Source organism: Penaeus chinensis, chromosome 10 (genome assembly GCF_019202785.1).
Source record: "Penaeus chinensis breed Huanghai No. 1 chromosome 10, ASM1920278v2, whole genome shotgun sequence".
In the NCBI taxonomy this organism is placed as follows: domain Eukaryota; kingdom Metazoa; phylum Arthropoda; class Malacostraca; order Decapoda; family Penaeidae; genus Penaeus; species Penaeus chinensis.
The window spans coordinates 7,799,223-7,816,722 of NC_061828.1; the positions used below are offsets into that span (position 1 = coordinate 7,799,223).

At 34.9% G+C, this 17,500-nt stretch overlaps 2 protein-coding genes across 2 annotated transcripts in view; one reads left to right on the forward strand and one right to left on the reverse strand.

The window, feature by feature from the left end:
* LOC125029458 (protein FAM107B-like) overlaps positions 1-4,826 on the forward strand; it is a 65,125-nt gene extending 60,299 nt beyond the window's left edge. Inside the window, exons 3-6 of the mRNA XM_047619346.1 lie at positions 2,429-2,537; positions 2,801-2,959; positions 3,233-3,386; positions 3,718-4,826. Coding sequence (XP_047475302.1) covers positions 2,446-2,537; positions 2,801-2,959; positions 3,233-3,386; positions 3,718-3,819 — 507 coding nt within the window. The 5' untranslated portion in view covers positions 2,429-2,445 and the 3' untranslated portion in view covers positions 3,820-4,826. The remainder of the gene's footprint in view (positions 1-2,428; positions 2,538-2,800; positions 2,960-3,232; positions 3,387-3,717) is intronic.
* A 2,088-nt stretch (positions 4,827-6,914) lies between these two features.
* Positions 6,915-9,484, reverse strand: LOC125029457. The gene is made up of 2 exons (XM_047619345.1): positions 9,305-9,484; positions 6,915-8,974 (listed from the first exon to the last, which is right to left on the reverse strand). Exons 1-2 carry the CDS (start codon positions 9,423-9,425, stop codon positions 8,202-8,204), a joined length of 894 nt encoding a protein of 297 aa, XP_047475301.1. The 5' UTR covers positions 9,426-9,484; the 3' UTR covers positions 6,915-8,201.
* Between the last annotated feature and the right edge of the window lie 8,016 nt (positions 9,485-17,500).

Genomic DNA, 17,500 nt, shown 5'->3' on the forward strand with positions numbered 1-17,500 from the left:
CCTCCCTCCCTCCCTCCCTCCCTCCCCTCTCTCGTTTACTCTCTTGTTTATTATACGCCTCGCCTTGAATTTTTTTCCTCATCTCGTTGACTTCAGCTCCCATTCATTTTCCTCGCCTTGCATTATGTTGCATCTTATCGACACACTCCGCGGCGTTGCCTGACTACCGCCCACCGTGACAGAAGTAATAAGCGGTTTTATGTTAACGCCCAAACCTCCTCCCGAGTGTTGGAAAATCAAGCTCCGTGTCGGGCCCCTCGGCGGTAATACCTGGCGTGCTGACCCAGGCTAGAGCGGCGCTTGCAGGGTTGCTAGAGCGGGGTCCTTTTGGGGTACCGGAGGGGGGAGGGGCGGGGCAGATTGGTATTGCTATGTGATGGTGGGGGAAGGAAGGCGGGGCAGATTGGTATTATTGGTGTGTGTTGGGTGGGTGGGTGGATGGGGGGGCTGCTTTTGTTCCGTTTTATTGTGATCTATAGAGGCGGTGACTGTTTGATTAATCATGAAGAAAGTGATGTCATGGCTGTGCCTCTGAGCCGCACCTCCGCCGCTGCCCGGAGGTTAATGCCACGCCTCCTCAAGTACAGGAGGAAGCCTTAGTGCGAGAGAGTGTTAGGAAAATGCACGAGAGGCTCGACTACAGCCACGTATCGGCGAGAGCGAGAGTGATCGGATAGTTGATGTGACGGTTGGAGGAAAAGAACAGAAACCATAGAGGAAAAAAAACGTTTCTTTTTATGTTTTGTGTATTTCAGTGTTTGATCAAAGTGCCTGGGATCTCACACGGCTGCGAGGACTCGCTCCGCTGGACTCGGTGCGGCTCTAAGGCCGCGAGTGAAAGGTGAAACAAAAGGGTAGCGTGAACTTTGGCACAGTGTGAATAAAAAGCAAAACAAACAAAGAGACAAGCAAGCAAGCACGAGATTTCGTAAAAGAGCTTAAGGTTGACTCCAGCTCGGTTAAGATGCCCCTCAAGAAGTACATACGTGCCCCCGTTGAGGAGGTGCCCAGCATCAAGGGGAAGCTGGCCTTCTTCGAGCAGCAAGGCCGAGGTAACGCCGAGTTCCCTCCTCGTCCTCCTCTCCTTCAGATGTCCTCGTAGATGTTACCTATAGAGAGTGTTGCCGCACTTCCTGTGTTTATTACTATTCTAGTTCCAGCTGTGTTGTTGCATACAGACAGAGAGAAAGAGAGAGAGAGAGACAGCACGCTACCCCATATTGTTTACATGACACGTTCACATCAAACAGTTTATGGATTCATTACGAACAAAGTTTGTTTCATTTCGAGTGGAAAAGGAATGTTCAGATCTGCTGTAGCTTTCATAGTATTTGCATGTCGGCCCTCCCTTTTACGTCATCTTTCCTTTCATTTCCTTGATTACTTATTTTCATAATTACTACTACCCTTTTCTGCTCTGTTGCCCCTCTTTCCTTCTCCTCTTTCTTTGACTCATTCATCCTTACTCTTGCCAGTGTTCGGGCGGCCACATCAGCTGTACATTTAACCATTTCTTCTGGCTGTTCTTCGTTTTCTTTTCTTTGGTTGCTGCCATTACAGTTTATCTTTGAAAAAAGAGACATGAAGTTCAATAAGAACTATCTACACACGAAAACAACAAAACAAGGGCCTACATTTCCATGGGATAGAATACAAATCCGCAGAAATTGAGTTTGCTTGCGACACATCTTGGCGTTCTAAGATTTTTTTGTATGTTTAGGTGTTTGCATGTATTTTTAATCATGTTTTTACCATTTTTACCCCCTCGTCATGCTCGGTTAATATATACTGTAGCAACCTGCGAAAGTGCTTAGTTCTTGTAGCAGCCGCTACGCGTTGGGCAGTTTTAAGGTCTTTTGCATGACGTGTGGTTATTTGAGCTCGTTTCGTCGATTCGAAAGACAATTGGCACAAAAAAAAAAAAGACAGAAATCAGTGAAAAAGAGATAGAAAAGAAAAAGACTACTTTATTGGCAGAAGCAATTCATATTCACCAGTAACGTGAGCTCGAATACTCCATGCTGTGGCTGATGTGATTGAGCGTTGCAGTGTTCACCTTGTGTTGCTGCTGCTGCATGTAGGAGAAATGTTTTATGTTTCATTTTCCAGACTTCTAGTTACGGATTGGTTGTTTATTATCTGTATGCTCATATACTTGAATTTGTAGAACGAGTAACGTATTCCAGTACGATTTAGTCTAAAGCCGTCGATAAACTCTACGGTGTTCGCCCATAAGTTTTCACTACAAGTATCCCGTAGTTTATACACTACAGTATTCATTCCAGCACGGTTACTCCATGTATACAAAATAATAATTATCTACTTTTTTTTTTTTCAAAACTGCATGTTGGTTCTTTCTTAACTTGTTTATTAGTGAACGTGCTCGGTTTTGCGACTCTTGATATTAATGCACTTTCAACCCCGACAGAAGTAGTGTACGGCGCCATGATCCCCGAGCCAGACTACAGCGACGACGAGAGGGAGACTCAGCCTGCCAGCGTCAGCAGTATGGTCGCTAGGAACAATAAAGTGAACACGTAAGTTATTACTCATGTTATTGTTTTACTATTGTTGCTTCACTTTTACTACACAGTTGGATTTATACAAGATAGAACATTCCTTAAGCTCCCTAGTCTCTTCGTGTATTATTTGCCTCCCGAGTAATAACTCATCCTTCACACATTTAAAATTGTTTGAAACTACATAACTTAGAGATCAAATGATCTTGAGACTCCAAGAAGCTCTACCTTCCGAGAGTCCATCGCAGAAGGAAAGAACCTAAAGGCCAGTGTCTTTCCAGAAACAACAGCAACAACAAAGAGCAGGAGAAGGGCCAGCAAGCGGCCTCGGAACGGGTGGACGGTCGCGGCCTCATCATGCCCAAGAAGCTAGTCAACCCCTGCCTCGAATCGTCAGACAAAATGAATCTCCACAGAGAACTCAAATTTAATCAGAAGATGTAAGGGAAAGTAATTTTCTTCGTCTGTGATGAATATGATTTTATTTATTTATCCTTTGTTTGGCATTGTGTGAAGTTGGCTTGTTGGAGGGAGTGTCAGACAAGATGCATCGCCACAACAGCTACTATGGAAATAGTACAGACTAAAATAACAACTTTAACCCATAAAGATCTGTAAAATGTATTATCTGTAGGACTTAATGTTCGCTATATAATTTCCCCATAATGTACAGGATGGAAAAAAATCTCTAATGAACCAATTAATTCCCGCAGGGGCGTGAATGTGCTAAACCAGAAAACAGAGCTGCAGAAGGCCATGGAGAAACACAATGACAAGAAGGTGTTAAGGGAACAGCAGGAGAAAAAGCAAGCTGAAATGACTCCCTTCCAAAAGGCATTAGATGAGAGAGCTCAAAAAATAGAACAGGTTTGTGACAACTGTTTTTGTAAGAACTGGATTTGACCCAGAGGGAGGATTGATTTCAGTTTTATTTCTTTTGTTATATCAAGGCACTCTTCCTGTTCATTTAAAAAGTTTGGAAAGATAAATGATCACATTATATATATTTTTAAGTAAACTCACATAAATGTACTGCCGTGTTGAGGATAGAACGTTGGTAACAAATTACATCTCTTGAGAAATATACATGTGTATTTTATATTAACAGGCTATTCTTTACAAAACAAAAATGACTGATAGTGTTTTCTGCAATACTTAATCATACACACGACTCAGACCTACAATTCTTCAACTGCAGATGGAGAAAGCCGAAAAGGGCGACGTGGAGAATGAGCAGACGCCATCTTGTGAGTTCCAGAAGATCCACGCCAAAGTTCGAGCCAAAATGGAAGTCCAGTAAAGACTGGATTATGAATTCTTTGAATCTGTTATAATTTGGTCAAATATGACATAAAAATCTATTTAGAAATATTAAGAAAATTAATAATTTAAAACATGTGAAATATCAATTATACTAAAACCAGTGTTATTGTGAACATTTTGAGAAAAAACAAAACAAAAACAAAGGTTTGTTTTATTAGTATAAAGGTATACTATGCTAGAATGTATTTAGTTATCATTGATACAGCCCAGAGAGCTTTCACACTTTTTTTTTTTTGTCATCCATATATTCATCTCATGTAAAGATCTCGCGGATCTCATAAATATTCATAGGATTATGGGATTTTTTTCCAACTAACTCATTCATCACATATACAGACACATCTTCCTTCTTCCTCCTTCAAAGTGAAAAATAGATTTAAAAGTAAGAAAAACCAGTAGGGCGGGAACACCATATAAAGTGACCAAAACTTTTGACAGATTAACTGACAAAATAAATAAATCATCTTGCTACCGATCAATAATCAAAATGTCAGGTGATGCCCCAACACATGTCATATCATATATATAAATACATATTAATACATTAGGTACATCTGCCCATCCTTCAGTCCCCCCTGTGACAATAATCATAAACCGAAATAGGATATTAGGGTAAATGAAATGTCTATTTTCCTTACCCATCTCACAATAGCTGTACAATGTCTTGACACTCACAAATGTATGATGCCTTTAACACACATTAGTCTAAGATGTTTATTACTTTTGTGAAAGTAGGTTTAAAGTAACTCATTTGTTATTTTCCCTCAGAATGTCAAGCACATGGGAAAGGTAGACACAATTATATTTACCTTTTTGTCTTCAGATCTCCTGTGCATGACATTTCCCTGAATCTTTGCTTTAGTTAACATCTGCTGAGGAAAAACAACATTGTTTCATTTTTTTTTTTTTCTTCATCACTAATATTTGCTGTTTATATTAGGGTAAGAGAATGTACAAGTGTAGAAATAAATAAATATGATTTTATATATTTTTTTCAATATCCATTTATAGTTTAAACAAGAGCTGAGGAAAAAGAGGTAACATGTTCTGACATGTTACACTGCTTTAAAGTCAGATTGTGAAGTTTTGCAGCTTCTACCTTCAGATTGTGAAGTTTTGCAGCTTCTACCTTCAGATTGTGAAGTTTTGCAGCTTCTACCTTCAGATTGTGAAGTTTTGCAGCTTCTACCTTCAGATTGTGAAGTTTTGCAGCTTCTACCTTCAGATTGTGAAGTTTTGCAGCTTCTACCTTCAGATTGTGAAGTTTTGCAGCTTCTACCTTCAGATTGTGAAGTTTTGCAGCTTCTACCTTCAGATTGTGAAGTTTTGCAGCTTCTACCTTCAGATTGTGAAGTTTTGCAGCTTCTACCTTCAGATTGTGAAGTTTTGCAGCTTCTACCTTCAGATTGTGAAGTTTTGCAGCTTCTACCTTCAGATTGTGAAGTTTTGCAGCTTCTACCTTCAGATTGTGAAGTTTTGCAGCTTCTACCTTCAGATTGTGAAGTTTTGCAGCTTCTACCTTCAGATTGTGAAGTTTTGCAGCTTCTACCTTCAGATTGTGAAGTTTTGCAGCTTCTACCTTCAGATTGTGAAGTTTTGCAGCTTCTACCTTCAGATTGTGAAGTTTTGCAGCTTCTACCTTCAGATTGTGAAGTTTTGCAGCTTCTACCTTCAGATTGTGAAGTTTTGCAGCTTCTACCTTCAGATTGTGAAGTTTTGCAGCTTCTACCTTCAGATTGTGAAGTTTTGCAGCTTCTACCTTCAGATTGTGAAGTTTTGCAGCTTCTACCTTCAGATTGTGAAGTTTTGCAGCTTCTACCTTCAGATTGTGAAGTTTTGCAGCTTCTACCTTCAGATTGTGAAGTTTTGCAGCTTCTACCTTCAGATTGTGAAGTTTTGCAGCTTCTACCTTCAGATTGTGAAGTTTTGCAGCTTCTACCTTCAGATTGTGAAGTTTTGCAGCTTCTACCTTCAGATTGTGAAGTTTTGCAGCTTCTACCTTCAGATTGTGAAGTTTTGCAGCTTCTACCTTCAGATTGTGAAGTTTTGCAGCTTCTACCTTCAGATTGTGAAGTTTTGCAGCTTCTACCTTCTACCTTTCAATTCACATGTCCACAAGGTTAGTTCTGCTTTTCCATTATCTATGATAAGTCAAAAACATGCCATGTCAACTGTTGATTTTTCTATTTTATTAATTGTCTTTAAACATTGATGGCTCAATCAGTGTATAATCACATTTACCCTGTTGCGTAATCTTCAGAAAGATTTTAAAAAATGTTTTATTGCCTTTAGTATTGTTAATAACATTATTATTATTATTATAGACATGATTATTATAATGTCAATAATAACAATAATAATACAGATACTTAACAGCATTAAAAAAGACCTACAAGAAAGGGAAATAGTAAACCAGGTTTTGTCACATAAATCTACTGACAAGCTAAGCCCTTGTGGAGCCATCTGTGTTTTAACATAATTAATAAATGATATTTTTTTTTGATAACCAATACTTGTGTTATGAAATAAAAAACATTGCTTTATTTAAAAATGATGAGTTATTCTATATGTGCATTTATTTATTTTGCTTCTTTGCCAGATATAATTAAAAGTATTTTCTTAACACTTGACAAACTAATACATCCAATGATATTCAATGTAAGATATTAAAAAAAAAAAAAAAAAAAAAAAAAAAAAAAAAAAATTGTAGGTAGGCATGGCTAGCATTTTATCACATATTCCATGGTACAATTAAGAACATCATGGAGTTTATTCCTCATTTAAAAAGAATAGCTCAATAAGTTTTATAGAACTTTTGTTATCAAAACTTATTGGTGTTTATGATTTCATGAACACATTTAAATGATAGGCAGGTTTTTTTTAGGTTGATCAATCATAAATCATTCTCCCTTAATATTTACCTTGAAAAAAAAATCAATAAAACTAGATCCTGGATTATCACATTAACATGACATAAATTAGTCATGAAACCATATCTTAAATAAATAAAAATATATAAATGATAAATAATTAAATAAAAATAAATAAATGATAAATTAAATAAAATAAATATTAAATGAATAAATAAATAAATAGTTTTATTTATTTACTTAATTATTTTTATCTAATAAAATCTGTTACATCAACTGCAAAAAGATGCTGCATAGGAAGTATCACCTTTGCTTTCTTTGGAAATTCAGTAACAGTTCCCACTTGCTACCTGCAGCCATACCAAGGCAGCTGAGTAGGCAATTCCTCAAACACCGCAACCATTTACTGGCCTCCAAACCTCTGCCATTTTATCAAAATGACACTACGACTTGTTTGGCTTCAAACAAGAAAAAAAAACAACAACAAGGATCTGATAAACCACACTTCTGCCAAATCTAAACATCAAAAGACCACATATTAATGGTAACTTTTATTTTCTCAAGGTCTGAAGATAAATAAACTCAAATCCTGATAAAGCAACTCAAAGGATGGAATTGATGAAAGACAAATGACAATGATCAATTTCACAAATAAACACGTATTGCCCCTTTCTGATGGTGCAATTTTGAGATTACCCCTCTTCATGTATCTGTATGAATTTCAAATCACTGGAAAATGTACATTCAAATATTTATCTGAAATAAAATACTGACACATTAATGTATGTTTCTTTTGTTTGTGAAATAATGAAGTAAGGTCTCAAAATAGAGTAAGTAAATGTATATCCAAACATTAAAAGTTCAAAAAAAAATTTATAAGAAGCAAATACAAATCTGTGTTCAAGACAAATAGGCAAACATGGTGGGTCATAGCCTAGCGAAGAATAGAATAACTTCTTTCCCAAAGTAAATGCATAAAATAAACAAATTACTACACTTTAATTAATGTATCAAGACTTTATAGTAAATTATTTTTATTATCTTTTTTTATTCAAACCTTCCTTCCTTTCAATACATATGGAGATCAAGGCAATATTGTATCAACAAAAGATAATAGCAATTAAATCCAATGACAATGACTGAACTTTTATACAGTCAAATTATCACATTAAAAAGTACTGTGTGCACTAAAAGATAACCCCTGCACTGTCTACCCTTTAAACAAGCTATAAGTGATCAGGGGTAGTCTATGAATGATTCTCATAACCATTTACATAAAACAGGAACATGAAGGACATAATTAAAAGGAATCTCTTGTAAAAATAAATTCTTCCTCGTCACTCTCTGAACAGAGCCAAAATCTGTTTGTATTTAAGGCTGTTTGCTCAGATTTGTGAACTTCTAGTACTTACACAATGGCAATACAAGAATTCATGACTGCATCACACTAGAAAAGAGAAAAATAAACCAACCTTCATATCTAAACAATTCAATGCACATCTTGCAAATTATCACAAATTATGAGCACTGCACCATGAACAAGGCGTTTTAAATGCTGGGACGACATCTCAGCTAGAAGAAAACGTGTGGCTTGTTCACCAGCCTCACCTAACTGCATAATATCTTCAACAATGTAGTTTTGTAATCCATAAACACCAGCTTCTTCTTGATACCAGATCTTTTCATACAAGTTTTTGACTCCTGTGTATATACCTGTGGCCACTATCAGTCCCAGAGCATCTGACATAGACTGCATGGAGACTACACCTTTATTATTCACCTTGCTGGAGATACATGTTAGTTTTTGATTGGGTGACTTGAATTTCTGCTGGGAAGTCATAGCACTAATTTTTTCCTTTTCACTTGGATTTGAACAGTTCTCCTGCAAGTAATTGTTATTCATGTATTTTCCCCTTTGTGTCATAGACCCCCCACTGGGACCTCTGTTTTTCCACTGGTAATTAGGTGTTGACAAAGGTTCTTCACCCCTACATCCACTAGGCCTGGTTGGCAAACTCCTGCTACTCCCACATAGTTCTTCCAACCTTGTACGATCCAAGCTTCTGCTCAAGGGATTTGGGATGTACTTCCGTACAGGGGTCTTCAAGCCTGATGTACTACACGTAGATTTTGTCTTTACTGCCTTTTTCCTCTTGTTCGGCAATGAACTGTGTGGAGGGCTACTGCAGCTGCTGGTAGACTGGCTTCTTTCTGGTTCAACTCTCTGGGAACTTTGTGCTTTTAAATTTAATGAGGAAAAATCTGGAGAGAGACAAACAGTTACATATTCACCACATAACTTATGAGACATTGTGAAAGACAATGAAACCTAATTGATTCTAGTTACTGTCTTTACTTGAACTCTCATAGATAGGATCATAAGATAATGCTGTAAGTGATACATGTAAAGGCTTGGTAAATAGCTACTCATTATAAGTAAACAAAGCATACCTTTTGTTAACTAAGTAAACTAATTCTAAATATTACCTTTATAGAGTCTATAGCAATGTAATAATGAGGGAAACTTTTTTTGCAATAAACATATTTAAAGCTAACTAAATAAAGAAATTCATATATTACTCCCTTTCCTACCTGTTTTAAACTTCTGGAGGAATGTTCCTAACTTTTCTTTGAAACTAATTTCATTTCCACTGAGTCTTCTCCTTAAAGTTGGCTCTGTAAGACAAGATAAAATAAAGGTATAACAGTTCATTAAAGACCTTTGAAACTCATCTACTAGGTTGCCCTAGTCTACCATAAGCTCCATGATTTAAAAATTAAAACTGCACAATACATTGGTTGCATACAGAATGTGGGGTTCTCAGTCCAGCCCTATTCAACACTTTAATGTCCTGCATCCTCAACATAAACCTCCCAGTGGGGTGCCAGATCATCTCGTATGCAGACGATCTCGCTATCACCTCCACTGGACCACGCAGCCAGAATAAAGCCCAGCGTTGTCTGGACCTCGTGTCAGAGGAGTGTTGTAGGACGGGACTAAAGATCTCTGCTGCCAAATCCAAAGCCATGGCTTTGAGACAGAGAGTTCGAGGCACAAGACTGAAAATCCAGGGAGTGGAATTAGAATGGGTCAAGGACTACCTATACCTTGGGGTAAGGATAGACCGGACCCTCTCCTTCCATAAGGAGGTCCAGTACCTGGTTGACCGAACCAAAGCAAGACTGTCTGTCATGAGAGCAATGACTGGGAGACGCATAGGGGCCAGACACAAAGTACTAAGATCATTCTATGTACATGCTGTCCGGCCCATTGTGGACTATGCCTCAGTCGCTCTAATTGCTGCAAAGAAAAAGCACACAGACAAATTAGAAACAGTCCAAAATGAAGCTGCCAGGATCATTCTGGGTGCCCCGAGGTGGACGAAGGTCCTCAACCTCCTGATGGAGGCAAACCTTCTCCCCCTGGACTCACGAATCGATCTAACGGCAACACAATTTCTGTCAAAGGTCATCCAGGCTCCCAGGAACACAAGCCTAAGACAAAAATTAGTCAGATGCCTCGAACAAGACAACGAGCTCGTTGCAAACAACTCCTGGCTGTCTCATACAGCCAGGGTGTTGATATGCCATCAGCTCAAAGAACAGCTTCTTGCTAAGGGCATGGACTCCCCCCACCCCGACTTTGCCGAAGCCCCGCCGTGGGCACTGAGCCTGATAGAGTTCAACATAATGAACCTGTCAATGAAAAAGAGCCTATACCCCATGCCTAGCCTAAAGGCAGAAGCCCACAGGGTCATTGCAGCCATCACTCCTCCGGGTAGTAGAACATACTACACGGATGGATCGGTCGATCCCTTGAGCCACACTGCAGGCGCCGGCTTTGCAGCTAGGGATGCCACACGATCCATGAGGGTAACAGACAACGCCTCCTCGCTACAGGCAGAGGCAGTTGCAATCATGGGAGCCCTAGGCCACGCGTCCCTAAGGGAAGGACACGTGGTCATACACACAGACTCCAGGGCAGCCATTGACTGTCTTCAGCACAGCTCACCCACAGACAACATCTACCTACTGACCACGATTCTCACAATGGCACAGAGAATTCTTGCTCAGGGTAGAAGAATTATCATCAATTGGGTCCCAAGCCACATCGGCATCAGAGGGAACGAGCTTGCTGACAGACTAGCCGCCGCTGGCAGGGGTATGCCCCCAAATCCCATGACGATAAAACCGAGCCGAAAATTACTTATGGAGAAGTGTGCCTTGGTCGGTCGTACCTTCCTACGGCAGCTCCACAGAGAGGAAACGAGAACCTCCCCCTCGGCCAGCTGGTACTCAGACGCCACAGGCTCTGAACCACTGGCACTCTCTGTAGTAAGCAACAGAGGTACCGAAGTCATTCTTCACAGAATGCGCCTAGGTTACCACTGTGCATGGCAGATTATCCCAACAATCGAACGCGATGAATGGTGCTGCAAGCACTGCGGCGAGCCGAACGCCACACTAGTCCACTACCTAGAAAATTGTAACCATACACAATTCCTGAGACATGGACCGCCCACAACAGCCGCCGTGCTGGTAAAGAGGCTATGCGAAATGCTTACACCATGGCGGCAGGAGCGCTTGCTGGCAATCCCGCCGCCACGGTAAGCACCGAGTGTCAGACAACTCAATGAGACAGCCGTAAAAAAGCTGACACAGGCCGGGCCATATCTAGAAGGCCCGGGCGAAGCTAGAACTTCGCAAACCAAACCCCCCCCCCCCCCCCCCCCCGCATACAGAATAGTAGTAAATAAATGAAATATAAAAAAGCAAGAGTAAATTAACATCAGCTACATAAGAAAATAAAAGTCTAACATTCATTAATTACAATTTAGTGCTGACACCTATCCTATGCAATTTCAAGAATTGCTGGTTATGTCTTTAAGTGACTACTTATCTTGCATCTTAATGTCTCTTCCCAAGGTAGGAAGTCCTTTTCCTGTCAGAATGACTTTAATTTGAAATTTGTAATTCAGTTCCATCATTCTGTAATATCCACTACAATCAAAATGTCCATTCTAATATACAATTACAGCATCCAAGGGAAAAATATAAAGGCTCATCTATAATGATATTTTAACAAATCCTAAAATCATTTTAACCCACTGTTGCTGGGGAGGGCATGCTATGTTGATTGTGATTTTAGTTTATTCATCGAGTTTGCACATAGATGGTGTTAGCAAGGAATCAGGTACTAGTTGCACCTATTTTGCCTGTTTTCTCTTTTCCTTGACTTTTAGAATGATTCTTTTTGATTTTTTTATTTATATTAGTATTTTAATGACAATCATGTCAATAATAATAATGATGATAATAATAATAATCATAAGAATAATAATCATAATAACAATAAGAACAATTATAATAATAATAATAATAATAACAATAACAATAACAATAACAATAACAATAACAAAAATAACAATAATAACAATAATAACAATAATAACAATAATAATAATAATAATAATAAAAACAGTAACAACATTTTTATTGTTGATATTAACAGCAATAAAGAAATCACAACAATTCAAAGAGAGGGGAAATCAGGTGAGGTCACATACGGCCTACTAATTGACCTGTTGGTAACTGAACACTATTTGTAACTAAATTTACAAGACAACTCCAGGGATCAGTTCAGCTATCCAGTGGCACTAAAAAGGTTGTCAATAGTCAATGCACATTTCCTGAGCTAGCTTTAGTCTGAAAGACTAAATCTGTAGTTTCCAAAACAACTGTTCTTCTTGTTCCTGAAAATATAGCAGTTTAAAAAGTTCCATCAGAAATGAAACAACAATTTAATGAAATGCTACTAACATCCATACCTTTGTTGTGGCAGAAAACCCACTATGCATTAATTAGATGTAATGAAATGTGAGACAACAGTTCCAATAAATATGGTTTGTGCAATGTAGATTTTTTATTACAGTATTAACACTGTAGAGTGTTTTGCCATTTTTCACACATGTTATACCTGATGTACCTGGTTGATAAGGGTGATATAATTAGCAAAGTGTAAATGATTAGATTGTATGTTAAAGAAAAAACATGTTCTAAATGATTCTTTCTTCTATAATAGAGTATCTACAAAGATTATCTTTGGAATCAGAGATTATAATACACAAAGAAAAATGAAAGAAAATGGTATAAGTTCTGTATAATTTCTTTCACCTGACTCTCCTAACCCTTTACTGCACTGCCCCTCTGCCACTCTCTCACTGCATTACCATCCTGCCATTAATCCACCACACTGTGTGGTGCAGCGGTAGCGATCTCGTCTCACAATCTTGCTGACCTGCGTTCAAATCCCTTGCCACCAGTGGATGGTAACCCCAGCCATTCCTTGCACCCAGGGGATAACTTAGAAGCAAAATAAAACAGACACTATGTCACACCAAGAATATCCATTGTAGCAAATGGAATCAAATTAAACTTTTTTTTTTTTTTTTTTTTTTTTTTAAACAATCACTCTGCCATCACTCTACACACAATCATCCAGTTATCCCCAGTCAAACAGTCACCCTACCATTCCTCTCTCGCAGCACCACTCTGCCATTCCTCAACCACACCACCACCCTGTCTTTTAACTACACTATTATCCACCATTCCTCTCATACCACCACCCTTCTCTTCCTCTACCACACCTTCATCCACCCCTCGACCACACTACCACTCTGCCACTCTCCCACCACACAATCAATCTGTAATTCATCCACCTCACCCTGCCGTCCCTCAGTCACATTGTCACTCTGCCATTCCTCAATCATCATGACAATGATGACAACAAATATGATGATAATGATGATGATGATGACAACGATGATGACGACAACGATGATGATGACGACAACGATGATGAAGACAACAACACTGACGACGACGACGATGATGATGATGATACCAATATTTCAGATGACGAAGATGATGAGGATGAGGATGAAGACAATAATGATGATGATAACGATGATGATCATCAAATAATAATAATAAAAATGACATGAAATTAACAATGATAATGATATTAATAACAATAACAACAACAGAAACAACAACAATAATAATGATAATAATTATATTAACAAAAAAAAAAAAAAAATCAATATTAATAATATAATAACAATATTGAAAATATTTTAAAAATATGACAATAATAATAACAATAACAATAATAACAATAGCAATAATAATAATAATAATAATAATAATAATAATAATAATAATTGCTATAATAAAAATAATGATAATGAAAATGATAATGATAACGACAATGACAATAATAATAATAGTAACAATAATATCAATATGAATAATATTAATAATAACATCATCAATAAAGATTAAAATACACATAAAAACAATACCAATAATAATGCTAATACTACTAATAACAGTAACTACAATAATAAGGTTAATAATAATGATAATAACAACAACAATAATATTAATATTAGTATTATCATTAACCCAATGCTGACAGGAATGGCATGTACGTATGTGCCATGCTCACTGGGAGTTTACTTGTTTGATTGTTTTTACACATATATGGCTACACTTGTACTAAGTCACCAATGAACCAATTTCGAGTACTGCTTGTCTTGCCCGTTTACCCTTTTCCTTTATTTACAAAATTATCTAACGTTATCTTATTTTACTGTTACTGATGTTTATAACATTACAGTAATTAAAACATCTATAATAAAAAATAACACCATCAATACTGATTGTAATAGTAAAAAATAAAATTTTCCAGTCAATTCAAGGAAAGGTAAAATCAGGTACGGCCACAAGGTCTACTAATTGACTCCTTTGTGGCTAAGTGCTAGCAGGGCCATCTATGTGCAGACACATTTCACAAAAAATTTAAAAATTGAGCACAGCATTTTCCCCATTTTTTATTAATTTTCCCCTGCGGCATTGGGTTAATATTGATAATATTAATAATACTAATATTATAACTAATATCATTATTAATATTACTAATACTAATATTATAACTAATATTATTAATATTACTAATACTAATATTATAACTAATATCATTATTAATATTACTAATACTAATATTAGTATTATTAACCACATGCTGCCAGGGAAAATGCATAAAAAAATTTGAAATGTCTCTGCATATAGAAGGCTCTGCTAGTACATAGCCACAAAGGAGTCAGTTAGTGGACATTTCACCTTTCCTTGAACTGGCAGGAAAAAAGTATTTTTACTAATACTATAAATATCGATGGTGTTATCTTTATTATAAACATTATACTTACTATAATGTTATAAACATTAGTAATAGCAAAATTAGATAACATAATATATTATTGTAAATCAAGGAAAAGGGTAAACGTGCGAGACAGGCATGACCCCAAATTGGCTCATTGGTGACTTAGTACACGTGTAGCCATCTATGTGTAAAAAAAAACATTTAAACAAGTAAACTCACAGTGGGCATGGCATGTATGTACATGCCATGCATATTGGCATTGGGATAAGATATTAAAATTAGTAATAATGATAATAATGATAATGATAATAATAATAATAATAATGATAATGATGATAATAATGATAATGATAATAATAATAATAATAATGATAATGATAATGATAATGATAATAATATCAATAACGATATTAACAACAATATTTAAAATAATATCAATAATATCATTAGAGATAATAATAACAACATTAATATTAATCTGAACAATACTACTACTAATAATATCAATATTATTCTTATTAATATTATCACCATTATTATTCTTATTAATATCATCATTATCATTATTGATATCATTATTATCAATACTATTATCAATAATATCATCAATATCATTATAACATTATTATTATTATAAATATTATCATCAATATTATTATCAATATTATTATTAATATCAATATCAATATCAATGTTAATATCAATAGTAATATCTATATCAATAATAATATCAATATCATAATAATAATATCAATAATGATAATAATAATATTATCATCATTATTAATATTATTATTATTATCATCATTAATAATATTATTATTAGCATTATTAATATTAATATTATCATTATTATTATTATTATTATTATTATTATTATTATCATTATTAATAATAATAATATTATCAATAATAATAAAAATAATAATAATAATAATAATATCATCAATAATATTATTATTAATAATAAGGTTATTATTATTATTATTATTATTATTATTATTATTACTGATATTATTAATATTAACCCATTCCCGACGGGCATGGCATGTATGTACATGCCATGCTCACTGAGAGTTTACTTGTTCAAATGTTTTAACACATAGATGGTTACACGTGTACTCAATCACCAATGAGCCAATTACGAGTACTACCCTTTTCTTTAATTTACGAAAATATTTTACGTTATCTTATTTTGCTATTACTATTGTTTATAACAATATAGATATTATAATGTTTATAATAAAAATTACACCATCGATATTAAAATACATTAAAAATACATTTTCCCACCAATTCAAGGAAAGGTGAAATCAGGTACGGCAGAGCCATCTATGTGTAAAGACATTTCACAAAAAATATAAAAAATGAGCACAGCATTTACCCCATTTTTTATTCATTTTCTCTGGCGGCAATGGGTTGATAATAATAATAATAATAATAATAATAATAATAATAATAATAACAACATTTATATTAATAATATTAATATCATTATCATTATTAAATATTATCATCATTATTATCTTAATTATCAATATTAATAATATTAATAATATTAATAATATTAATAATATTAATAATATTAATAATATTATCATCATTATTAAATATTATCATCATTATTAAATATTATCATCATCATCTTTATTATCTTTATTATCAATATTAATGACATTAATGACATTAATAACATTAATAACATCATTAACAGCAATAAAATCAATAATATTAATAATAACAATAACAATAATAATAATTAATAATTAATAATTAATAATAACAATAATACTAACAATAATAATACTAACAATAACAATAACAATAATAATAATAATAATGTCAATAATATTAATAATAAAAAATAATAATAATATTAATAATAATAATAATAATAATAATAATAATAATAATAATATAAATAATAATAATATCAATATTAATAATAATAATAATAATAATAATAATAATAATAATAATAATAATAATGATAATAATAATATTGATATTATTGATAATAATACAAATTATAATATCATCAACATCCTCATCAATAATAATATTAATATAAATAACAATAATGAAAAGAATGATAATAATGCCAATGCCTATAATAATCTGTCAGTAATAACAATACTGATAATATCAATAGTACTAGTATCAAGAGCAACAATAACAGTCATTATCACAATAATAATAGTAACAATAATAAACATTATTAATAACAATAATATCAATAATGATAATAAATAACAATAACAATAATAACAATAATAATGACAACATTGATGATGACGATGATACCAATAACAAGAAAAATAATAACAACAACAATCAGGGCCGGATTATGACCTTTTGGGGCCCCTAGGCTAATGAAATTATGGGGCCCCCTCAGACGGAGCCACTGGGGCCCCTGATCTCAAATAAATGGCTTCAAAACGGGGCTCATTATCTCAAAGAAAGGGCCTCAAACAGGGGCCCTTTATCTCAAAATATGGGGCCACAAACAGGGGCCACTTTTTTTTTCTTTTTTTTTTATTGAGTTTTCAGACTCTTGGGCCTTC

What these genes read in the sequence shown, in the direction of transcription:
- LOC125029457 (XM_047619345.1), bottom strand. Translation starts at nt 9,425, where the DNA reads ATGAACTGTTATACCTTTATTTTATCTTGTCTTACAGAGCCAACTTTA. An exon ending in CCTCCAGAAGTTTAAAACAG is followed by an intron (nt 8,975 to 9,304) that starts GTAGGAAAGGGA and finishes GTCTCTCTCCAG; the next exon opens with ATTTTTCCTCATTAAATTTA.